Source organism: Neoarius graeffei, chromosome 6, assembly GCF_027579695.1.
Source record: "Neoarius graeffei isolate fNeoGra1 chromosome 6, fNeoGra1.pri, whole genome shotgun sequence".
Classification (NCBI taxonomy): Eukaryota; Metazoa; Chordata; class Actinopteri; order Siluriformes; family Ariidae; genus Neoarius; species Neoarius graeffei.
Window position 1 is genome coordinate 101,549,719 of NC_083574.1, and position 27,086 is coordinate 101,576,804.

At 39.3% G+C, this 27,086-nt stretch overlaps 1 protein-coding gene across 1 annotated transcript in view; it reads right to left on the reverse strand.

Annotated features, from left to right (window-relative positions):
- LOC132888470 (NACHT, LRR and PYD domains-containing protein 3-like) overlaps window positions 1–27,086 on the reverse strand; it is a 111,679-nt gene that overhangs the window by 52,356 nt on the left and 32,237 nt on the right. Inside the window, exons 3-9 of the mRNA XM_060924516.1 lie at window positions 23,462–23,540; window positions 15,243–15,364; window positions 13,105–13,215; window positions 11,539–11,649; window positions 5,097–5,154; window positions 4,430–4,634; window positions 2,396–4,157 (exon numbers count right to left, since the gene is read on the reverse strand). Coding sequence (XP_060780499.1) covers window positions 2,396–4,157; window positions 4,430–4,634; window positions 5,097–5,154; window positions 11,539–11,649; window positions 13,105–13,215; window positions 15,243–15,313 — 2,318 coding nt within the window. The 5' untranslated portion in view covers window positions 15,314–15,364; window positions 23,462–23,540. The remainder of the gene's footprint in view (window positions 1–2,395; window positions 4,158–4,429; window positions 4,635–5,096; window positions 5,155–11,538; window positions 11,650–13,104; window positions 13,216–15,242; window positions 15,365–23,461; window positions 23,541–27,086) is intronic.

A 27,086-nucleotide genomic window follows, 5' to 3' on the forward strand; every position in this document is an offset into this window, starting at 1 on the left:
TTCTCATTTTGTCTCTCATAGTTGAAGTGTACCTATGATGAAAATTACAGGCCTCTCTCATCTTCTTAAGTGGGAGAACTTGCACAATTGGTGACTGACTAAATACTTTTTTGCCCCACTGTAAGCTCAGCTCTCACTCTCAGTATTTGTGAAGTATTGTTCTGTGTCCCTGTGCCTGACTTTACTGAGCCGTTTGACTATCTGCCTGACTTCCCGTTATTGAACTCTGTTTACGTTTACTTTCAACTTCGTCCTTTTGCCTTATCTGTGATATCCTGTTCGCCAATTGACTGACTCTTGCTCGTCCCTGACTACGTTTCTAGTTTCCCGATTTGGATTTGTTCACAGTTCGTGATGCACCCGCTCTCCCCTGCGACTGCATCCGGAAGTGCCTGCACCCTGACGAGTACATGTAACTCAGCACAGTATCAGACTGGAGCGGCGGCTACAATTATCAACACCTTAACGATCTTTTGGCCGTTGCAAAAGTAGAAGACTTTCAATACGTAAATTGTGCATGAATAATTCCTCAAACTTCCACTGAAAAAAAAAATGAGTTGATTCCTGATTACTTCGCTTATCAGATCACGTGACACTGTTTCACAATCATCGACACCTTTGTCCAGTTATCGACATCCAGATGAATATTTATAGAAAATAAATCAGTATGTGGTATTAAGTTAAAAAAACAGTTTTTATTTAAAATTAGTTTTCCATAGACTTATATTTAGGACAAAATATCTTTTATATAAATATATGGATGTTGGTGTTTACGTAAATGAGGAAGTAATTCTCATGTTTGTAAACAAATGAACTGATAATGTTTAACCTCCGTCAGAAAATCTCTCTGTTCCACTTTCTCAGGATTTTCGTAGATCACATTTTGTTAATCATTCATTGTTGTTTGTATTAATTTCTAGTTTTGTCGTTTAATAATAAATGTCAACAGGCAATCGACACTGTAACCACATTAACATCCAGGTCAAAGGTCGCATCTCATTCCTCGAACCAAAATTAAAAAAAAAAATGTCTACTGATACTGTAATATGTGGTAGATATTTACAACAAACTGAAAAAAAATTAATTAACCAATAATAACTGTTGGAACTGAAACTCACCTTTGTAAAATTTGTTTTTTATTGGTAAATCTGAAAAGGTGTCGATAATTATGGACTGTCGATAATTGTAGCCACCGCATACCAGTATCAATAACAATGCATCCCGAATACATCCTTTAGGAAGAATAAATTAACACGAGCAGTTTGGTGTATTGCTGTGAAATGCAATCAGAACAGCTCCTTTCCCTCCCAAAACCTGAGTTTAATAGAGAACTGAGTTTGTGGAAGTGAAGGCGTGGTCAAGCATCAGTTTGGGAATGGAGAGTGAAGGTGCGGGAGGTGAGTGGCAAAGGGACACCTGGGACTGATTAACAGTGATGAGAGTGTGTGTGTGTGTGTGCGCGTGTGTGTGTCAGAGTGAGACTGTGAAACAATAAAGCTGCTGAAAAGTGCAAGTTGAAAGTTAAAGCGAGACGGCCTTTCGATTTCATAAACTCGGTGAAATTTAGTTCCGCCTGAAATGTGGTGATTGTGATATCTGTTTATTTCTGTAATATCCCACAAAATATCAGGCCATTCTGTGGCTGGGAGGTTATTTAATTTGAGGGGATTAAAGCAAATAATGTGCATGAAATCGCTCGCTTGGCGCAGTCAAGCAGACAGAGGAAGTCCGTGTGCGCATGCGCAGGTTTACCTTCTTCTTCTTTTGGGTTTTACAGCAGCTGGCATCCACAGTGTTGCATTACTGCCATCTACAGGTTTACCCTTGAGCGTGCACTGACAGTTCCATCATTCTGTCGCTAAACGAACAGCTGATCACACCGAGGTGCTCGCTGAGCGCCCATATTTATTAGGTTGGTCCTGCGTTTCCTTTCCTTCATATACAACGTAACGTCTTTTCTTCTCACTTTCCGTTACTGTAGTCGCGCTTTCAAGTTTCATTCGCACACTCACGTCCTCCGTTTTCCTCTCCTGTTTCAAATTTGTATCCCACAATGCCTTGCATGAATGGGGAAAGCCCACCACATGATGCATTATGTAGTATCTCGTATTGGGTCATGGTGAAGCAGGAAAAAATAGCGGAGAATTTAGGGCCACATGGAGATAAATGCATTAATTGTTCTATTTAAAAAAAACTAATAAAATTGGAAGTCTGTGATTTGAATTCAGTAGCTTTCGATCACTAAACAAAAATAATTGGGTGTCGGGAAATTCTTTTCATGACCTACACTTGAAAATCTGAAAGGCAGCCTACTTTGAATAAAGCAAAAGTAATCGGCCCGTCTCCATCCCATCAGTCTCCCAAACCCCGTAAAGTGTCACAGGGTTTTACTTACAGAGCTGTTGTGGCTTGCTGGACGACTGGTAGCAGCCTCTTAAAGCATTCATCTGACTTTATGAACTTCTGTAGCTGAAACACTTCCAGATCCTCATCTGATGTCAGCAACACAAAGACCAGAGCAGACCACTGAGCAGGTGAGAGTTCAGCTTCAGAGAGACGTCCTGAGCTCATGTAACTTTGGATCTCTTTCACGAGTGAATCATCATTTAACTCATTCAGACAGTAGAAAAGGTTTATTAATCTCTCTGGAGATGGATTTTGTTCAAACTTGAACTTGATGTACTCAACTATGTCCTTCTGGCAGTCAGAGCTGCTTCCTGTGTGTGGCAGCAGATCTCGAATGAGCTTCTGATTGGACTCCACCGAGAGGCCCAGAAGGAAGCGGAGGAAAAGATCCAAGTGTCCGGTGTCACTCTGTAAGGCCTGGTCCACTGCACCTTTGAGGAAGTCAGACATTTCTGATGTGTTGAAAAGACCAGACAGAGCAGTAGTTTGTTCTTTTGTTGAGTTTTTGTCAAGAAAGCAGAGAAATGCATACAACGCAGCCAAAAACTCCTGAATGCTCAGATGCACAAAGCTGAACATATTCCCCAGGTGGAGTCCCGATTCTTTTCTGAAGATCTGAGTACACACCCCTGAGTACACTGCCACTTCTCGAACACCAATGCCACACTCTCTCAGGTCTTCCTCATAGAAGATCAGGTTTCCTTTCTCCAGCTGTTGGAAAGCCAGTTTTCCCAGTGCCAGGATACTCTCTCTGGTCTGCTGAGGATCAGGGTCATATGTTCCATGGTACTTTTGTCCCTTGTGTTTGATCTGAAAGATCAGGAAGTGTGTGAACATTTGAGTCAGAGTCTTGGGGATCTCTCCACTCTCTGCTTCACCCAACATTCTTTCGAGAACAGTGGCTGAGATCCAGCAGAAGACTGGGATGTGGCACATGATGTCGAGGCTTCTTGAAGACTTCATGTGTGTGATGATTTTATTGGCCAGGCTCTGATCACTGATCTTCTTCCTGAAGTACTCCTCTTTCTGAGGATCACTGAACCCTCGTACCTCTGTTGCCTGGTCTACACTCTCAGGAGGGATCTGACTGGCTGCTGCTGGTCGAGTGGTTATCCAGAGGAGAGCACAGGGAAGCAGGTTCCCCTTGATGAGGTTTGTCAGCAGCACATCCACTGAGGCCGACTCTGTCACATCACACAATCTCTCATTGTTCTGGAAATCTAGAGGAAGTCGACACTCATCCAGACCATCAAAGATCAACAGGATTTTGTAGGTATCACTGTCTATTACTTCTAGGCCCTTAATATCAGGGAAAAACTGATGAAGAAGATTCATCAGACTGAGGTTTTGCTGCTTCATCAGATTCAGCTCTCTAAAGGGAAGTGGAAACATGAAGGTGACGTCCTGATTCACTTTCCCTTCAGTCCAGTCCAGAATGAACTTCTGCACAGAGACAGTTTTTCCAATTCCAGCAACTCCTTTAGTCAGCACACTTCTGATGGACATGTCTTTAAAGAGATCATTACATTTGATGGGTTTCTCCTCTGTTACTGGTCTCCTGGACACTGTCTCAATCTGTCTCACCTCATGTTCATCACTGATGTCTTCACTCCAGCCCTCTGTGATGTAGAGCTCTGTGTAGATCTGATTCAGAAGTACTGATGTCCCATGCTGGGAGATTCCTTCATTTATCCTTTTAAATTTATCTCCAAGTCTGGATTTGAGTTTTCGCTGATATACAGAGGCCAGCTCTAACAAACAGAACAATGTGATGGCCATTATTTTCATGTATAAACACTATACACAGTGTGAAAGTCAATATTGATAAAAAAAACTGACATACATTCCTAATAAATACATAAACATTCTGGAAAAGAACCAAAACACTCGGATTATCTTGGAGTCGTTTATTTGTTGAAATAACTGTAGTCATTAGGATAAACAGCAGTATGATAATATCGACCAGTGGCCCAGTGTGTTTCCTTTAAACTGAGAGAATATTGTAATAATCTAAAGCTCTTACTGATCTGCAGTTGGTGAGCGAGATCTTTCTGCTTCAGGTTCTTCAGGATACGCAGTGTGATCTTCAGCACACTCTCTCTAATACGGTCCAGATCCTCCTCCTCCACTTTCTCCTCCTTCTCAGAGCATTCTGGGTAATCAGCACTCAGTAGCTTCTTTAAATTGTTCAGTTCATTCTTCACCAATGTGATGACTTTGTGCTCCAGCTTGTGATTTAAAAAAATTAAATTAAATTAAATTAAAATAAATCAATAAAAATGGTATATAACCTGATTTTACACCACATTGCTGTTGAATTCTGGATTCTGATTGGTCAGAAGGGGTTAATTGGATTTATTTTCTCATTCTAATACATTTCTATAGCTGATGTACAGCTGTTTCACAGGGACCTGTACAGCAAACACTCCAACTCAATCGATTAAAAATGTGAGTAATCGTTAATATGGTGACGTTTTCAGTAAACAGATGTTTATTTCACATGTAGATAACGAGTCTCCATTATCAGTACTTTGTAAGTCAGAAGCTGACTTTAAAACAGATTGAAATGCAGTTTTGCCCGATTACCCATAATGCTGCTGTAACTGTAAACTGTTAACTGTAAATTACTGTCATCGTTTCAAATTAAAATTGTGTATATTAATTACACAACAAAACACATACAAACACACCTGGAATACGGACTCCATCCAATTTCTGCAGCTGTTTTCTGGTTCCTGTTTTGGGGTTCTGTAGATAAACAAAGATTGTAAATTACTTTTTTAATTTTAATATCAGAACACATCCTGTAGATCTGGTCCACACAGCTGTGATATATAAACCTCTGGAACTCCACACGCGAGTCTCTTATCATGGGAGAACTGGCTCCAATGGCAACATAAGGTGACTCATTTTCGGTTTTTCAGATCACGGATCCACCGACGGCAGTTAAATACTACCGCTGAAAAAATAAAAAGTCTGTGTCTATTTTTATTTGAACCACCGAAACTTACAAAAAGAAGTGACAAAATTTTGGGGTCACATATTTTTCTTGTAACAGCATTGTATCCCCAGTACTAGATCCTATTTGTCGCAAGTAAAAAGGAAAAAGCGTAAATACAAACGAAACGTGTGTTGTATACTGTATATCCACTTCAGCCAAGTCAGAAAACGAAACTATTTACGACATTGCGTATTCACTTGAATGTTAGATTTGAATGTTGTAAAGTCTACAGGGTGATTTATGACCGCTTTAGGACAGTATAAACCTCGTGCTGATCATGGCTGATGCTGACAGCATGGCTTCCGAGCCATCGACTCAACTCTGTGTAAGCATAACAAGTGGTAAACAAAAATCTTTTGAAAACGTGGGCGATTTCGTCTCTCAAGCGTTGAAGATAAACAATGAAAAGATCAAAACGATCTTTGGTTCACAGAGAGAAGGTAACGATTTAACCAGAGCCATGCTGAACATGCCTGCAGTAACGTTAGTTTTAGATTTTGGCTGCAGGTATCTGACTAGAATTAGAAGAGGAAGGTGCTGGAGAGAGTCCTATCGAACCGAGTATCACGAAGGTATCAGCCCTCGATATGCTAATGAGAGCTCAACGGTCATATGACCACACACCTTCAGAGAAGTAAGTACTGGAATACTAGTCCAGTTTTATATTAGAACACAGACACACACACACATATATATATATATATATATATATATATATATATATATATATATATATATATATATACACGCACATACAGACATGATTGCTTAATTGCATAAGCTTGGTGCAAGATCATTTTATGCAATTAAGTGATCTATGCAATTAAGAGATCAGGCTACTTCGAGGATAGTTTAAGCCCAGTTGTGTGATTTGCATTGTCGTGTAATGTGTTTTGCTTGATACATTTCTGCATGGTATACAATAAATGTTTGTGTAACATTAGAAATTTACTTAAAATAATCAACTACAAACATGATTATTGTTACAATGTTAATTTAACATTATAAATTTACTTAAAATAATCATTAATTGTCTTCTGTTTAACATTGTTTATCATGTCCTTATTGATTATCTTTTCAGTTTCTTGAAAAGCCTCAGTTGAGAGTCCATGGTGATATAACCTCCTTCTAATGATATCCAGGGCTTGAACAACTTCAACATTAGAAGGAGGTTGTTGTGGTGGAGACTTGTCCTCCTCCTCCTCCTCCTCCTCATCATCATCATCATCCTCATCCTCCTGCACTTGCTCCTTTTGTCGGAGACCATCACAGAGATCCGCATCACTCGATGCTCCTTCAGTTTCTACTTCCTCATCAATGTCAATGTAGTCCTCATATTGTTCCCTGTTTAGCATCTGAGGAATTTCATCAGGAGAAAATCCTACAAAGTCATCTTCTACATCCTCCGTCAGGCCGGACATGAAACAGTTTGCTATGGTCTCTGGTTTCACTTTTTTCCATGCATTATCCAGCATGTGTACTGCATCCAGTAATGTCACCGATTTCGATACTTTGAGGGCATTATCCAGTGCACCCGAGTCAATTGCTGCCACCGTCCTCTGTAGCAACTCCGATCTATAATAATGTTTCATTGTTCTAATTATCCCCTATCCAAAGGTTGAATGCTCGATGTTGTGTTTGGGGGTAAGAGGACAATTTCTACATTGTTCAAGTGTACATCAACATTGTGAGCTGTACAATTATCCATCAGGAGACATACTTTTCTATTTTTGCTCCCCATGTCTCTATTGAATTCCTGGAGCCATTCCTTAAATAAAACAGACGTCATCCAGGAATTCTTGTTTGCTGCATATTTTACGGGAAGCTTCCGAACACCACGGAAACATCGAGGAGACGAGGACTTTCCAATAACAAACAGTTTCCTTTTATCTGACCCAGTGTAATTGCAGCAAACCAATGCAGTAATTCGCTCTTTACTGATTTTATTTCCAGCAGGTTTTTCATGTTCATAAACCATCCCACTACTGGGGAGTGCTCGAAAAAAGACCCCAGTTTCATCTCAGTTATAAATGTCCTCAGCACTATAATGTTGAAAGATTTCAGGCCACACGGTCTTCACCCAGTGGTCAGCTGCCTCTTGGTCATGGCTTTGTTTCTCACCATGTGCCTTTTTGAACTGAATTTTATGCCGTCTACACCATCTCTGGACCCATGACCTAACAATTTCTCCTTCCAGCTGGCGTTCTTTTGCAAGACTCTGTGCTTTACTGAGCAGAAGAAGTCCAGACACAGGCAAATTCATGGCTCTGGCTTGAGTCTACCATCGCATAAGCGCCGCATCCAAATTATCACGTGTCAAAATTCTATTCCGTTTTCGTGATGTATTGTCGTTCGATTTGAATTTCGCAATAACATCATTTCGTTTTGCTTTTATCCATGAGACTTGTGACTGAGATATCCCGAATTTTTCAGCCACTATGCTTTGTGAAATACCCTTGTCCAACTCACTGATAACTTCATATTGTTTGGAAATATCCAAGTCAGTCCTACTACGTTGTTTCGACATCGTTACTACTTAAAACTAAAGTGATTTTCCCATCTTGCTTCACGCACCTGCTTCCGGGTAAACAATGCGCTGATTTGTCGGAAATTAGGTCGTCCACTCAGTATTCACGAAAGTAGGTGATGACGTTACACTGACGTCATAACCGGAGATTCCATGGAATCTCGTGTGCTCTGCGCATGTGCAGAAGATGATTGATGGGAAAATACCCTGTATTGTTATGTGATAAACTGATCAGTTGGAAGGTTTTTGCCATGAATTTTTATGCATATAAGCGATATATGCGATTAACCGATATGCAATTAACCGATCAAATTTGTTTATGAATAATGGGGAATGGTTTGTGGTTTTCTACTTACGCAAATAAGCGATTTATGCGATTAACCGATATGCAATTAAGTGATATGATCTGTATATATATACACACACACACACACACACACATACACACATATATATATGAATGATATGGCACTAATCATGGCAGCACAAGAACAGGCCATAAGCACAAGAGCCATAGAGGCCAGGATCTACCAGAGTAGATCAGACTCAAGATGCAGACTGTGCAAAGAAGCCCCTGAAACAGTCCAGCACATAGTAGCAGGGTGTAAGATGCTAGCTGGATCAGCGTACATGGAGAGGCACAACCAAGTGGCTGGGATAGTATACAGGAACATCTGCAACCAGTATGGAATAGAAGTACCCAAGTCCCAATGGGCCATACCACAGAAGGTGGCTGAGAACAACAGGGCCAAGGTTCTGTGGGACTTCAGCTTCCAGACTGACAAACAGATCCTGGCTAACCAACCAGACATAGTGGTGGTGGACAAAGAGCAGAAGAGGGTGGTGGTGATAGATGTGGCGATCCCAGCTGACGCCAACATCAGGAAGAAGGAACATGAGAAACTTGAGAAGTATCAAGGGTTGAAAGAGCAGCTGGAACGGATGTGGAAGGTCAAGGGTTGCGTGGTCCCCGTGGTAGTGGAGGCACTTGGGGCAGTAACCCCCAAACTGGGAGAGTGGCTCCAGCAAATCCCAGGAACAACATCTGAAGCCTCAGTCCAGAAGAGCGCAGTACTAGGAACATCGAAGATACTGCGCAGAACCCTCAAACTCCCAGGCCTCTGGTAGAGGACCCGAGCTTGAGGATGACATGGATACCACCCCCCCGCCGGGGGTGAGAAGGAGATTTTTTATATATACACACAAACGTGTTGTGTGCCTACTTAGGATTTGCGCATTCTTAAGAATGGTCATTGGGAATGCCAGGCTAGCACCAGGATTTCAAATTGATTAACCACATTACAGTAAATCAAAAGAAGAAAAATATTTTTGGCTAATTTGTGTATTATATTTTTCAACATTTTCTTTCAGCGGCTGATGGCTAGCGATAGCCTCATGAGCAGATGTATGGTACTTGTACAGGTATAAATTGATGGTGTATAGAAAAATAGCTCTGATATGTGGATCAATGTTTTTGAGATCAGACAAGTACATGTATCTGTGGTACAAAATATCTCTTGCTGTGTGATTTTAAGAAATGTTGAAACTGATTTTTTGAAGGTGTTTGTTTAAAAAAATACAAATATACTATTCATGATAAATACGGATATGTAGGAAAACAGAAATTGGACAATATGGCCAGGTAGGTTTATTTTTTCTTGTATTGGTGATGGTAGCATTTTTATTTTGTGCTGGTAGCATGCAAGCTTGCCTGTAGATGATTTAGATTTTTTTTTTTATTTCTATATAGAATTGTGAACACATTTTATTCAAACAAATACATCTGATATAGGGCGGCACGGTGGTGTAGTGGTTAGCGCTGTCGCCTCACGGCAAGAAGGTTCGAGCCCCGTGGCCGGCGAGGGCCTTTCTGTGCGGAGTTTGCATGTTCTCCGCGTGGGTTTCCCCCACAGTCCAAAGACATGCAGGTTAGGTTAACTGGTGACTCTAAATTGACCGCATGTGTGAATGTGAATGGTTGTCTGTGTCTATGTGTCAGCCCTGTGATGACCTGGCGACTTGTCCAGGGTGTACCCTGCCTTTCGCCCGTAGTCAGCTGGGATAGGCTCCAGCTTGCCTGCGACCCTGTAGAAGGATAAAGCGGCTAGAGATAATGAGATGAGACCTATTTTTTCTCTTTAAATGATACATTTTCTCAGTTTAAACATTTGATATGTCATCTATGTTCTATTCTGAATAAAATATGGAATTTTGAAACTTCCACATCATTGCATTCCGTTTTTATTTACAATTTGTACTTTGTCCCAACTTTTTTGGAATCAGGGTTGTGTACACACACACGCACACACAGCGTAAATGAGTCCACCCCCTTTGAAAAGTAACATTTTAAACAACATCTCAATGAACACAAACAATTTCTAAAATGTTGACAAGACAAAGTTTAATCTAACATCTGTTTAACTTATAACGGGAAAAAGTAAAGTTAATAATATAACTTAGAGTACACATTTTTCAGTTTTACTCAAATTAGGGTGGTGCAAAAATGAGTACACCCCACAACATAAACTACTACATCTAGTACTTTGTATGGCCTCCATGATTTTTAATGACAGCACCAAGTCTTCTAGGCATGGAATGAACAAGTTTGCGGCATTTTGCAACATCAATCTTTTTCCATTCTTCAACAATGACCTCTTTTAGTGACTGGATGCTGGATGGAAAGTGATATTTACATTATGAACCTTACTTTCCCGTTATAAGTTAAACAGATGTTATATTAAACTTTGTCTTGTCAACATTTTGGAAATTGTTTGTGTTCACTGAGATATTGTTTAAAATGTTACTTTTCAAAGGGGGTGCACTCATTTACGCTGAGCACTGTATATAAAAAGGGAGTCTCTTGAATTTAAATTATTTTATCATCTTAATCCGACATTGAAATTTTGCCATGCGAAAAAAAAGAAAAAATAGACAAGGACACTTTTATTTTTATTTCAACCGACATTATCAGAAATATGTTGAAAAAATCCGTGAACTTAAAAATAAAAAAATGGGTGGCCTAAAGGGTCTTTCCTGTTTTGACAATTTGAAGAGTTTGGTTCCAAACCGCGATAAATCCACTGTCAGGAACTTTGAGAAAAAGGTATTTTCTTTACCAAAAAAGTAGTCGCATGAAAGCCATGATGTTCTGTTTGAAACTTTAATATAACACTAAGAAGCTGTAATAACATTAAAAATACAAATCGAGATTTTGATTTTTAAATTGTATTTAAATTTTTTTCCCAAAATGCGATATATCAATTTAAAAAATATATATATATCAGACTCCTCTGACCACTAACCCCATCCCCCCCACCCCCTCCTGGAGTTTACCAAGGGCTATTGGCAGATTCCCTTCTGGAAAAACTTTTCCTTTACTACCCAGAAGTTATTAGGGTAGAATTATTATGGGCTTGTTATGAGTAGTGATACGACTAGAACACACGTTCATAACGGTTCATATGAACTCTAAATATGATACCAGTCATTTAATCAAGAAAATTTAGCACAACACATTTTATACTGAAGCGAACAAGAATTGCCCTGTCGGGAGTTATTTCTACAGATATTCAGAGAACTGAGTGAGAGGAAGATAGAGGAATACCTTTCCACAGAGGATGCTCCATCTGTAAAACGGAGAGGCTGCGTCATTGAGTCGTCACTCTGAAAGGACACACAGCTGGGTCCAGGTGAGACAGGCCTTTCCTTCATTTCACTAGAATGAAGAGAAAGTAGTTTTAGATTTTTTTAATCAACAACTAGAAAGTGCATTCTCTGAAGATAATGCAGAGTGACTTCACCGATGCAGCAGACTGTTAACTACTGAATGACGGCTGGATGAAATGTTTTGAAAACGGATGGATGAAAGGCAAGAAGATGACGAGTACGGGTCAGACCTGTTATCATGTATGTGTGCATAATTGAGCAATAAACACCACACACACACACACACACACACACACACACACACACACACACACACACACACACACACACAATATAACTCCAACAAACATATTCAAAGGACTTAACCTGACTAGACTTCTGTGTTCTCACCGACAAACCCACTGGAATCAAGCCAGCTGTCACTGATCCTATGGGCGCACTCTCTTTCACTTTCATTCAGTAATACTTCAATCTGGGATGGACGTTTTGTTAATAGTGAATATATTTGTTCACTAGTTTAACTGGTTAATATTTGAAGGTGAAGTTGCCTTATTATACTGAAGTGGGTGACACATATGAAATGGCACCAGGAACAAGTAACATGTGCAAAATCTTGGATTAGTGTGGGTTTGAAAATCCCACTGCACCAACAGGTTTCACACCCCAATGATTTGGCATGTATATATTGTGCAACGATAAATCCTGATATAAATGTATGACTATTTGAATCGACGATTGCTGTAACAGTGTTGAGACAGCAGAGGGCGTAATAGCATAAAATAGCAGGAATACATGTGACTTCACTGTAGGTGGAAGTAACCCTGCTCTAAAGCAGTTAAAACACAAAAACAGATCTAAAATATCAAAGAGCTGCTGTGTGATTGACTGTACAAATAGATTTAGCAAGAAATCAGAGCTCGCTTTTAGCTTTTAACTTTTTTTCTTTTTAATAAAAAGAATATTTTAGTTAATAGGCCATTATATTTTACTCCAACCTTTACAAATGTGGGCAAATAATTCTTGCTGGTTATTAAGAAAACGAAATAAAAGTTTTTTTTTTTTTACTGAACACAATTAATATTGAAGCTGATAAAGAATAAGGGAAATGTTGCATTTTTGATAAAATTTTCTTCATTTAATTTTTTTTTAAATATTGTGGGGAAATTTGAATTGTGAACCCGATATTGTGAATCGAATGCAATCATGAATTGAGTGAATCGTTACATGATGACAAATGAAACCCCCTGCTGTTCTGATCCAGTCCCTTCAGCGTAGGAGAGAGCATTTCCAGCTGCAGAAATAGAAACTGGGCAAGAAAGAGAAAAAAGTGTCCTACAAACTAAATGAGCAACACACTAATGTTAGTACCAATAAGTTATGGTTCATCGTAGGATCATTTTCAATCCCCTTTAGACTGAGGTTAAAAATTCCATTCTGAGAAACTGTTTCTAAAGATGCGTCTGAAGATTAGATAATGATGAGCAAGAGGAAAAGAAATGAATACCTTTCCTGAGAGGATGGTCCACCTTTAAAGTCAATAAGGAGGGACATTGACTGCCCACTCTTCAAGGACACACAGCTGACTTCAGGAGAATTTGGCCTTTTCTCTGTTGCACTAAAGAGTTGAGAGAAATGTGTCACATCAACACCAGCGCCAGGGACGCAGTCAATACACACTGCTGAGTGTTTTTATTGTATTTTCCTCTACTTCTGCATGCATTCACTTCTCACACATGTTGCTGTTTATATAATCCCATTTTGTCCCTCAGTAGTTTTGAAAGGTTTTTTTTTTGTTTTACCTTTCAAATTCTATACGGAAACAACAACAACATGCTGATAACATGGTGACAGTACATTGTCTACTGTGATGAAAAAATGCATTCCGAGTGCCAACCAGAAGTGATGAGCAGGTTCTCAACTGACCTCAGAGCAGCTGAGGAGGGCGATAGATTTTACCTTCAATTTAATCACCCATTATACAAGCCTCAACGCCAGGCATTGCCCGAATGCCCGATTTACTCGACCAAGACGTTCAGGCAGAAATAGTTTAGCAAGTTAGACCCGTTCGGGGTCTGTTGTCCAAAGAAAACTACAGCTAAAAAAGCTCTACTACGGGATTACTTGGATAATCTTAGTCAGAAAGAAGCGAAGGACAGACATACACGGAAATTAGAGTCTATTAGCGGTTATGATCCGTACAAAATTCCTCGAAATGACTGGAGTGACAGTGCAGATTTGTGGCCTAGTGTTAGCATTCACTACATGTTGGAATACACCTACTTTTTCCCGAAAAGTCCCGACACGGAAGAACAGTTAAAAAAAAAAATTACAAAAGCAAGAAAACCTTCTTTGTGTAAAGACTTTCTCCTGACATCAGTTTTTGAGAACAGAATGTTGTGAAAGCCAAAGAATTTACTCTCAAAGGACTCCAACCTGAACTGTGGGCTGGATGGTATTCCCTCCCCTCCATGTCTCATCAACCCCAGTGACATGTAGTTACAGAGCTATCTGCACTCCATCATTTATACAGTGATGCTTATTATTGTTAAAACAACATCTGAAGTGTTATTTGTAAAATAACAAATATCTTGCTCTAGACATTCAAAGAATGTTGTAAGATTTTATTTTAATTTTATCTAATAGTGGATGGAACAATAATTACAAACGCTAACAGAATCAGCACATTCCAGTTGTAGGTGTAGTCCTATAGTAGCTATAATCATTCTGTAATAATTAAAGCTAGTGGTAAGTACATTCAGTGAATGGAAAGACATGCTTTCGTGTCTCAAATAGTAAACCACACCCTCTACAGCAAATATACATCATTTACATAGTGAATTATCCCACAGATAAATATCTCAGTCCATTTACCATTTGACATTGGCCCATCATGCATGTGAAGATGAGGAGGACAGGTTGTTTAATTTCCTCCTGAATGCAACGGCAAACTGAATGATAAGACACTACTGCAGTACAGACTCCTGTTTTATCATGTTTTTAGTTTTATAATTCATCTTTGTGATATTGCTAGTCATTGTTAGGCAAAACAAAGTGTTTTGTGTCCTAAACTCTATATAAAAAGATGTATTACATACTCGTACCGTACGCAAGTCCGTACACATATGATACTGATTTATGTTTCATGTTTTCAGAGCTTGTCTTGTTCTTCTGTTGCAGAAATAAATGCTTTTAAAAATATATATTTTTTTAAACATGTACTTTTGTCTAAATAACTCAATTATACCCCTAGAAAACATATCAGTGTTGACTTGAACCGTGTACTTGAAAACTTGCCGAAATACCGCAAAATTTTAGGGCAAAAGGAAATTCAAGGGGGGGGGGGGGGGGGGGGGGAAATATTTTGAGGCCATTTGCCCTGCAGGGCAAGATTTCAAAAAGTAGCATTGAGGCCTGTTATATTTAGCTCTCACAAGACGCTAAAGTTCCTGACTTCTTGTTGAGAGAACATAAGACACATTATCGGCGAACATCTTGTATAGTTATGATATAAATGTTTACGAGGGAAACTGGCAGTTTGCAAAATACACACCTCTTTTTTTTTTCCAAATGGAATTCTAATCTGCTAATGCAGTAAATGTGATTTATTGTAATGTAAGTAGCAAATAAACCTGGTTGGCTTACCCTTGATTCTTGCATTTCCCCTCAGGAAGACTCATTTCAGTGGCTGTGATTTCTTCACACTCCCCCGACATTCTCTCAGAAAGTCAAACGTCTGCTTCACTCTTAATCCTGGTAGGAGTTCTCTAGGAGAGTGTGAAATGGCTGAGCTCATTAAATTAACTTCTGGATATATACCACAGAGCAAAGGTTCCCAACCCTGGCCCTGGAGAACCCCCTGTCCTGCACATTTTAGTGTTTTCTCTGCTCCCAGCAGACCTGATTCAATTAATCAGCTAATTAACATCCCGTCCCGAGTTGAACTGGGTGTGTTAGAGCAGTGAAAACACGAAAATATGCAGGTCAGGGATTAGTCAAGGATCAAGACTGGGAACCTGTGCCATACAATCGAACTTCTCTACACCCTTTTTTTTGTTATATTTTAAAGCCTGTTTGTTTGTTTGTTTTAATCTACACATATTTGAGTAAATATGCTTCCTTTGGATGAGCAGTTTTCCTTCACTTTCTTCTCACCCACAGAGTGGCACTGTAACCAACAGATAATTGCAATAAAATTTTAAAAGCAAGAGTTGCCTATTTTACATGATAAAGAACAATTACAGAGAACAATCTGGAGTCTTTTTATTTTCAATCTAAATCTGCTTCAATGATCTAAATCATATAAGCAGAGTGAAAAAGAGAGGAGGAGGTGTGGCAATATATGTGGACAAAGGACTGAAGTATAAGGTGGGGGAGAGTATGACAGCAGCTGTTGATAATCTGGTGGAATGTATCACAATGGAAATTTGTATGGAAAAAGTAAAAAATATAATTGTGAGCTGTTTGTACAGAACTCCAGCATCAAGTATCGATATATTTGAAAACTGGATGGAAAACATGTTTTCTAACTCAGTGCAGAAGACTGTGTTTATCTGTGGGGATTATAATATTGATCTGTTAAATCCAAAAAAGCATAAAATGACAGAAGATTTCATAAATACAATGTACAGTATGGGTTTATACCCAAAAATCACCAAACCTAGTAGAATTACTTCTCATTGTGTCACATTAATAGATAATATATTTACAAACAGTATGGAAAATAATACAGAAAGGGGCTTTTATATAATGACATCAGTGACCATTTGCCTGTATTTATTGTCCATCACTGTAATTACTGCAAACCTAAGGATATGAATCAGCTGAAATACAAACGGGTAAGAACCGAAGAAAACATAAGGACACTTAAGAGTGAATTACTTAAACAGAACTGGAGAGTCGTATATGAGGAAGAAGATATTGACAAAGCATACAGTGGATTTCTAAATATCTTTAAAACACTATATGATAAAACCTGTCCTGTAAAGAAATACAATGATGGATAAAAACAGGCAAATGGTCCATGGATCACCAAAGGATTAAAAAATGCCTGTAAAAAAAAGAACATGCTGTATAGACAATTCATAAAAAAAAGAACCTTAGAGGCAGAAATTAAATATAAAAAATACAAGAATAAATTAACCAGCATTATGAGAACATGTAAGAAGGAATATTAGAATAAATTATTAGATAGTAATAAAAATAATATGAAGGGGCTATGGAATGTACTGAATAGTATTATTAGGAATAGAGCTAAAAACAAAAACACAAGCTACCCTGATCATTATATTGAGAATGACAGATCAATAAATAATATGGAAGAAGTAGTAAATGGTCTTAATAGATTCTTTGTAAGGGCGGCACGGTGGTGTAGTGGTTAGCGCTGTCGCCTCACAGCAAGAAGGTCCTGGGTTCGAGCCCCGGGGCCGGCGAGGGCCTTTCTGTGAGGAGTTTGCATGTTCTCCCCGTGTCCGCGTGGGTTTGCTCCGGTTTCCCCCACAGTCCAAAGACATGCAGGTTAGGTTAACTGGTGACTCTAAATTGACCGTAGGTGTGAATGTGAATGTGAGTGTGAATGGTTGTCTGTGTCTATGTGTCAGCCCTGTGATGACCTGGCGACTTGTCCAGGGTGTACCCCGCCTTTCGCCCGTAGTCAGCTGGGATAGGCTCCAGCTTGCCTGCGACCCTGTAGAAGGATAAAGCGGCTACAGATAATGAGATGAGATGAGATTCTAAATGTGGGACCAGATCTGGCAGAAAAGATTCAAGATACAGACACACCTGGAGGGGCGGAGGCTGCTCGATGGGAGAGAAATCCTAAATCTATATTCATTGGTGCAGTTGGCATAAAAGAGGTCATAGACATTGTAAGGAGAAGTGAAAGTAAAACCTCCACTGACTGGAATGATATTGATATGAGTTTAATAAAAAAAGTTATTGAAGAAATTGCAGAAACATTTACTCACATATGTAATATGTCTTTTCAATCTGGTAAATTTCCAAACAATATGAAAATAGCTAAAGTTATACCTTTATATAAATGTGGGGATAAACACCATTACACAAATTACAGGCCAGTTTCTTTACTCTCTCAGTTCTCCAAGATCCTCGAAAAACTGTTCACAGCAAAACTAGACAACTTCATTGAAAAATATAAACTTCTAGCTGACAGTCAATACGGATTCCGGAAAGACAGATCAACAACCCTGGCATTAATGGAACTTATCGAGAAAATCACAAATGGTATAGACAATAAAAAAAAATGTTATGAGAATTTTCATAGATCTAAAGAAAGCATTTGACACAATAAATCATGACATTCTATTCAACAAATTAGAGAGGGATGGTATCAGAGGGGTTGGTTTGGACTGGGTGAGGAGCTACTTAAGTAACAGGCAACAATTTGTAAAAATTGGAGATCACACATCTGATTATTTGCCCATAACATGTTGAGTACCGCAAGGGTCTGTCTTAGGTCCTAAACTGTTTATATTGTACATTAATGACTTATGTAATGCATCAAGTATAATGAAATGCATTTTATTTGCCGATGATACAAACATCTTTTGCGCCGGGGACAATGCACAGCAGCTTATGGAGACAATCACAACCGAAATGAATAAATTAAAAAGGTGGTTTAATGTAAACAAATTGTCATTGAATTTGAGTCAAACAAAGATTATGTTATTTGGAAAATATAAGTCGAACCCTCAAGTTGAATTGAAAATTGACAACATAACCATAGAAAGAGTGTATGAAATAAAATTTCTGGGTGTGATTGTTGATCATAAAATCTGCTGGAAACCACATATTAATCATGTTAAAGCAAAAATAGCAAAGATTACTGTAACTTTGGGGAAATCAAGACACATTCTGGACTATAAATCACTACATACTCTGTATAATGCACTCACACTTCCATATCTGAGCTACTGTGTGGAGATATGGGGTAATACCTACAAATCTAACCTACAGCCGTTATGCACATTACAAAAAAGAGCAATAAGAATTGTCAATAATACGGGATATCTTGAACATACAAACGCATTATTCGTAAAAGCACACACTCTGAAATTCACGGATCTGGTTAAACACAAGACTGCACAAATTATGTATAAAGCAAGACATAACCTTCTTCCGGGTGAGGTACAAAATACGTTTATGGAAAGGCAGGGTGGGTCTAACCTGAGAGGGAAATGAATTTTAAGAGAGTAAATGTTAGAACAACTCTGAAAAGTATGTGCATAACAGTCTGTGGGGTGAAATTGTGGAATGGTCTGGATAATGAACTCAAAAATAGCACCAACATAAAACTGTTTAAAAAATTATATAAAAACATGTTACTAAAATATATGAGAATGAGGACAGGCAGACTATATAGGTGATGATGAAATTGAGAGTAAGTCTGTGACTGGTCTTCTTGTATTTAGTGTATAGTTATAGGTATGCGTATATGTATGTACTAGATGTATTGTATGTGTGTATATATGCATAACATAAGTATCTGTATATATGATTTGGTCGATATTATACGATGTCGGTATGTCTTGGTATGTTGGTATGTTTTCTTTTTGTTTGGTGCTTTTGTTTTGTTTTGTATATATATTTTATTATGGCAGAAAGTGACGTTTGATTAGCGGTGGTATAGAGGGTTAGGATTGGATAAGTTATTACTTCTTCCTAATCCTTTCTGAACATTATTATGTTACTGCCTTGTGGCTACACTATTCTGTTTGTTTATGATGATGTTTTGATTATTGCATTTTTTATTTAAAATTGTTTTATTTTTATATCTTTCTTCTTTATTGTTCAGAATAAAGTAATCAATCAATCTAAACTGTGTATTTTTATTGTGGATCAGGATGGTGACATTTGAACAAAGGTCTACAGGAACAAAGCATGGCACTCAGAGTCAGTAGTAGCGAGCTAACCTACTAATGTTAGCTAGCTAAAGCACAAGATTTGCTTTTTGTATGTATATAAGAGAAAAACAAATAATCTCTGTTTAAATAATTATAGTAGTAAAAGAGCCGTTCAAAAAATAATCAGAGACTGAACTGGAAAAGGGAAAAAAAAAACAATAACAGTGAAGAAGAGCACTATAAAGATCTGTAAGGAATGGGGTTAGAGTGGAGAAAATAAGAGGAGGTAATGAAAGGGAAAAAAGTCAAGAGATACTTTTCTTGGGGCAAATTTGATCAGATACGACACTTTAACACATAAACCAAATACGCACGATGTGAGAGTTAAGATGGTGGCCAGATGGTTTCACTCGTCTCTACAGCAGGGAATAGGCTCTGAGCCTTCCAGATTTTATATAGAGCTCAGTGCTCTCGCAGGAAAGCCATGGATACAGATAACAGCCTCCTCACAAGTCCACAGATAAAGCTTTAACAGATAGAGCTTTTACAGAGAGAGCTTTATCTGACCATTGACGGTGCTGCAGTGGAGAGGGTGAGCAGCACCAAATTCCTCAGGGTGCACATTGCTGAGGACCTCTCCTGGTCCAACACCACGACATTGCTGGCCAAGAAGACTCAAACTCGCCTCTACTTCCTTCACAAACTGAGGATTGCACGAGTCCCAGCCCCCATCATGTGCTCTTTCTACAGGAGCACCATTGAGAGTGTCCTCACTGGCTGCATCACTGCGTGGTATGGAGGCTGCAGTGCTTCCTGCCGGAAGACTCTGCAACGCATAGTGAACACGGCCAGCAAGATCATTGGTACCCATCAGCCCTCCCTTATGGACATCTGTCACTCCCGTCTCACCCGCAGAGTCATCAGCATCGCTGGTGACACTTCCCACCCTTCACACTCACTCTTCAGCCTCCTGCCCTCAGGGAAAAGGTACCGGAGCCTCCAGGCCCGCTCCACAAGACTGCTGAACAGCTTCATCCACCAGGCTGTCAGGATGCTGAATTCTGTCCACTACCTACCCCCTACCCCTGGTCTGTAACACATTCATTCACACAAGAAACTCTCTCTCATCCGTTTGCACATCACACTACAATCATTTGCATTACTGCTGTATCTGCTGCTATTGATCCTTTGCACTACTGTTCATATTCACCTCATAAGCTGCTCTTCTAGCACCTTCTCCGTTACAGATATTGTACTGGATTTGCACTACTGCTATTTTGTACATTGTTTGATTTTAGAGTGCATTTTTACCTCTATTAACTATATTTTATAAAAAAAAAAAAAAAAAAAATATATATATATATATATATATATATATATATATATATATATATATATATATAGTTTTTCCTAATGGAAATATGTTTTATCTGATTTTACAAGTAAGGTGAGAGAGAAACGGCATTTTGATTTTTCTCTATGTCCTGAATATATAGTGAATTGATAATTAAAAAAAAAGAATCTTTGAATCTTGAATCAGATAGAGCTTTAACCAATCACACGGTAGCAAGAAATGCCAAAGCCAATCCAATAACGATAATGGGTTTAGGAGGCGGGACCAGTAGAGAACCACAACTGTTAACCCTTTGGGTTCCAAACACCGACAGAAAACAATGGGTTTTATTTTAATTTTTTGAATTAAAATTATTCCGAGGGACAATTCAGTAATTACTGGGTATAACTTTATTATTGTAATGGAGTGCAATTACTCAAGTAGGCCATTTCCCATCTCTGGATGTGAGAATATGATAGTGTTGCCACCTGTCCCGGTTTTTCCTGATTGTCCCGGATTTTCATGGTCTGTCCCGGAAAAAAAAAAAAAAAAATCCGGGACACTGAATGTCCCGGTTTTTTGTACATGATGGGCAAAATGTGTATTTCAACTTGCGAGCCAGCTGAGAACCAGTTTGCTTTTCCATAGCTCGCCATGCTAAGCGCCGCTAAGCGGAGCCACGTCATCACGTCACTGAATACGTCATTATGTCGCTGTATACGTCACTTACGTCGCTGTATACGTCAGATACGGCGCTACGTTTACATAAACCTTGGCGCGAATATCAAAGCAAAAACACGGAAGAAGCAACAACAACAACAATAATAATAATAATGGATGACTTCGCGTTTGTACAGCTGCTGCTTCTCGGCGCTTAAAAATGGCGATCTTTCGCGGTCTTGTTATTGTTGTTGGTCTTAACAACTCCGCCCCCCGCTGACGTAAGCGGTTCTTTCCTCTGGCCCAGCAGAGAGTTGGTGCTAGCCTGGAACCAGCTTGGACTGATAAAAGAAACAGACTCTCTGTTGCAATGGTGAAGGCTGAGCTTCAAGTCAGGCTAAACTTTCAGTTGTCCTGTACTGAGTTCAAGACATTCATTGAAAATCAGCCAGGACTCATAGCAGCAGCAAAGAAAAACACCAAATGTAAATGGAAGATTAGGTAAGGTTTTGGTGAATTAAATGAAATAGTGTAGTGTAGTACATACTCCTGTATGTACTGTATGTGCTCAGTTATATCAGTTCCATGTCCTCCTATGTATTTGTTTAGCCAAGAGCAGCAGAGGCACAGGCAAACACAAGCAAAGCACACACCACACTCTAAGCAATCAGGTAAGCTGTTGGACACTACACCTTACATTGTTACATTCAGGTATTCTTAGATACAATGAAAAATTAGATTATTTATTTTTATTCCACATAAGCAAACAAACAGAACTTAATTATGTATTCCCCTTTTACCTGTGCCCACTACTGCCCCCAGGTGTCCACAACCAAAAACTGTTGGAAATAAACCAAAATAATGAAGACCTAGCCTAGTAAACTAGACCCACCCGCCTAGCGGCCAAAAATATTTTTGCCTAGCGAGTGGGTCTAGCCTCGCACCATATAAACAAAAACACCCCGGGCATCAAATCGTGCCCACCAATCACAACACAAGGTTTTTGTTTGGATTCTTTGGGTGGGCTTTTGCAGGAGTGACGACAAGGCTGCGCGACGCTGGAGAAAGCACAACAGGAAAGATGGCTATGGCTAGTGAACAGCACGCGTTTTACTCCACTTTGGAATCAGTTTTAGAAGAATTAGACTTGGAGTTTTCGTTGAAACATGAGCAGGAAGAGGCTCTCCGCTCATTCCTTTTCAAGAAGGACGTTTTCACTGTTTTGCCGACTGGCTATGGCAAAAGTCTGATCTACCAGCTGGCTCTGCTCGTAGCCAAAAGGATGGGGCTAGTTTGTGCAGTACGAAGAATTAATAAACAGCTTTGAAACATTACTTTTTGATTGTTTCTTATTTTCCCGTTATTTTAAATTTAAGGGAAATTATTTCATCAAACACCACTAAATAAAAACTCTCAAAAACAGTTTAAGCAAACCCTTGAAAAACACTTGGGGGAAAAAATGAGTGTATGTGTTACAGACTCCAAACTTGTGGTCATTATCTCCAAACTTCTTAATATCTAGAACCTGTTTATTAATTAATACACATTTTGAAAAATTATTTATTTCAAGGCCTCCCCCACTGCTTTCTGTCGCTCTGACTACGTCACAGTCACTGTTGCGCTGATTGGTCAGAGCGTTGGCCTATACGCACAGAGACAGTTTGAAAGACAGCGGTTTGTTCATCCCACCCCCGTCGGAAATGTCTACGGATCGAGGCCAGACTAAATATTCACATTTAGTCTGGCTTGCCAGGCTAATGAAGACCTGCTATATTATGTACAGCAATTAACTAAACAAATAACTAGCAAAAGGGTCATTTTTACTAATTAGAGCAATACAATTTCAGCGTAGAAGGGCGATTTTTGTCTTGGGTTAGATGTACGAAGGGCGCCGTTGCTTACAAGCAAAAAGGTCGATTGGATGGTCGAAATGTCCAGGATTTTTGTCAGACACAGGTGGCAACCCTAGAATATGATGTTTACAGATGTGTGTATATTCTTCTTCTTACCGGTTATTTCCTTTAGTTCTTCTTTTCAGGCTCCATCACGTCCAAACACGTTTCCGACTAAAACAGATGAGCTGTGCTGCTGGAGAAGAGATTCTTGTGATTAGTGTCAGTGTCAGGAAGAAGTGCATGAGATCAAGCAGCTAAATGCACACATCTGGTAACTGATTCACAGGAAACCAGTTTGAAGGTTAATGATTTCTGAACCAAAGGAAATGAAAGTTGTGTCTCCTTGTAGCACGTGACCTCAAACTGCATGCAGTAAAATCAAAGGCATTTCTGATGAATTCAACATTCTTACCAATGAAGAAATACAAATGTTCAGATTGTTTTCTTTCTGATTGTTAGATATTTTTTACTAAAACAGCCTAGTCATGGTGTTTGTTCAGTTTGTTTGTGTTTATCAAATTCTCAGATTAAAAAAGGTTAAATTCGTCAGACTGGAAGATTAATTTCATTTGATCTGTCGGATATTTAATATTCTGTAAGCGCGATGTTGTCTCTAGGACAAAGATAAATGAGGAAACAGAAAGAAACAACATTCCTGTGTTAACAGCGAGTCCGTTCTTCTGCTGCAGTTTACTTTCACTTTCTCTCCTTCACCTTTCAGTGTTCACTTCAGCATGACTCCCACTGGCTCAGAGCACCGCTCCAGAATTCACACTCAGCTAGTTCTTACAGTCATTTGAACCTGTCTGATAAATCCTTTCCCCCAAATGCCAGCTACAAATACTAAATAGGAAACACAATGTGGGGAGAGCGGGGTAAGTTGTCACCAGTGTCAATAACTTCAACATTAAATGGCTGGTTTTTGTGTGATTTCATGTTCACTGGTCGCTTTTCTGTTTCCATGTGGTCAAAGACACTCAAATCTGAAGTAAGCTCAGTTTTCTTATTGCCACCCGCCAGCAGTAAGGTCCCTGCAAAGACTTCCTCAAAACCTTCCCTGTCTGACTCCGGTTCATCTGTGCCGAGTTTCCCAAAAGCATCGCAGCACAAAGATCATCGTTAAACGGTAGAGCAAGCGGCACAATGAACGCTCTCTCTCCGAGTTAAAAGTTTTGTTTTACTTCTTTGTGTTTGTATAGTTTGATGTCTGGGTTTTTTTTTTAGTGTTTTGTTCGCCGGTTGTGGTGTAGCTCTGGACCCAGTTTTGGGTATTGGTTCCATACCTGTCAACCTCTAGGGATCTCAATCTGTATAAGCAACCGTTAAAATCCTTATAAACCACACAAAATCCTTATAACTAACAACGAATTTCGCAAAGGTTTATTCACATAATATACAGTGTTAATACATTCAAGAGCCAAACATAAGTAATACTGTCTAATGACTCTTGGAGCTAATTAATGTTGGTTATTGTACTCAGTTGCAGCTTTTTTTTGCCAATTCCAAATGTTTCTGATTTGGCACCATATCATTGGCATGATTTAATGTAAATTTCACATTGCTAACATTGTAAAGTAAATAGATTCTAATTATGATTCATTACTATGTGTCATTTAATTGGAACCTGCCTTTATCGATTCAATTAATAAAGAAAAGTATATGGAAAGATACCTTTGTAATTCATACCGAAATATATCTTCCAGAGTGTTGAATATTCCTTCTGCAGTTCCATTGTTGCACACTGGCATGTCTAGGATGCGAGTTTTGGTGCCTTCGATGATGGTAAATGTTCTCACCAGAACCACCAGCCTTTTCTCAGTCTTCTGGTCATTGGATTCGTCGATGAGCAGGGAGAAGCGATTTTTTCTGCAATAGTCAATCACCTTTTCTGTGGCTTCCCGTGCCAGACACTTTTTTATTATTTGAGTTGCTTTTGTTCTTCTACACAATATTTTTTTTCGCAATGTCACTGTCGGGGCAGAGTTTTGGCAAAAGCTCGCACATGTGATCCGCAACCAGTAGAGGCACGTTGTGTTGCGCAATAAAGTTGGACAGCATAACTTCCGACCTCAAGATGGTTGAAGGTGCTTGTGTTTTCGTGAAAGAGATTAATCGACCCTGCGTTTGTGATTCCTCCTATTTCTTTTTATGAAGATTTGACTTAAATTGTTCTTTTATATTGTACACACTTGATGCTGCCACTTTGATATCGCGAAGGCACACTGAACAACGTGCATACTGTTCATTCTTAGCAGGCACAATAACTCCATTAAACTGGTCTTTCCACTCCGGTAAAAAACGTCCACTGTACTTTGCTTTCTTCTTTGCCGGTGCCATAGTTAGAAGCCGTGAGTTATCGGCTGTTGCTTGATGAATCTCATTGTACTAAATGAACGAATCAGGAACTGGAAACGTGGCCAATAGCTTAATCTCCTTTCACTGGAATAAACAACCGTGCGAAAATCTATTAGCTTTACTCTGCCAGAGAGTGATAAACATGACGTCACGAAAATTGACTAGTGCCATTATCGGCTGCAGCAGAGCGATTTAGGGGGGATTTTGCGGGGAAGCCGCTACTGCTCTGCTTTCTTGTGCAAAATAAAGAGTGAGTCTAATAATCGATTGTGAATTTTTTTAGGTGAAAAATGGAAAAATCTTTAAGAAAATTGTTATACGCTGGTAAGGTTATTTTTACCCAACAAATCCGTAAGACTTACAGCTAATCCTTATGACTTGACAGGTATGCGGTTCCCTCCAGGCCTTGGTTCACTGTTGGTGATGCCTGTGCTCCTCACTATGGACTGCAGTGAGCGCGTTGCTCTTTTAACGTCAGGGTTGTCCAGCGCTCTGTGCAGCGGTACTTTTATGCTTGGCGCGGTGTTCAGAGCAATGTTGCTCAGTGGTGTCGCGGTGGCTGTGCAGGTGATTTGGGACATACCAGCGCTCTGTGTGGCAGTGCTTCTGTGCTCGCTTTGTGGATTCATGACACAGTCTCCGACAAAGCTTTAGTTGGAGATTTTAATATTCACTTCAATAACCCAGAAGACCCTTTGAAAACAGTGTTTGTGTCCATTTTAGATTCAGTAGGGATTAATCAGAATGTCATAGGACCGACCCATAACGGTGGTCACACCCTCAATCGAATACTAACATTCGGGTTAAACGTAGACAATATAGTCACACTTCCACAGTCTGAAGTTATCTCAGCTCATTATCTCATCTCATTCAAACTATGTCTGAGTAATAATATATGCACCTCACCACGCTACTGTATTAAACATACATTCACGTCAACTGCTGCACAGAGCTTTATAAATGATCTCCCAGAGTTATCAACTTTGATTGGGTCACTGTCAGCCCCTGCAGAACTTGATCAGGTAACTGAATGCTTAGAGTCAACATTCCGCCATACCTGAGATAATGTAGCTCCTCTTAAAAGGAAAATGGTCAGAGACAAAAAATTAGCACCCTGGTATAATGATGACACTCGCACTTTAAAACAGACCACTCGAAAATTGGAACGTAAATGGCGTCAAACAAAATTGGTAGCGTTCAAATTAGCGTGGAAGGAGAGCTTCCTGAAGTATAAAAAAGCTCTTAGTGCTGCTAGACCAGGGGTGGGCAAACTTTTTGGCTCAGGGGCCACATTGACTTTTGAAATTTGCCAGGCGGGCCGGGCCAGCACCAAATTCATACATATCGAACATAAACCGGAAAAGCTTTAGTGTTATTGTAAGGC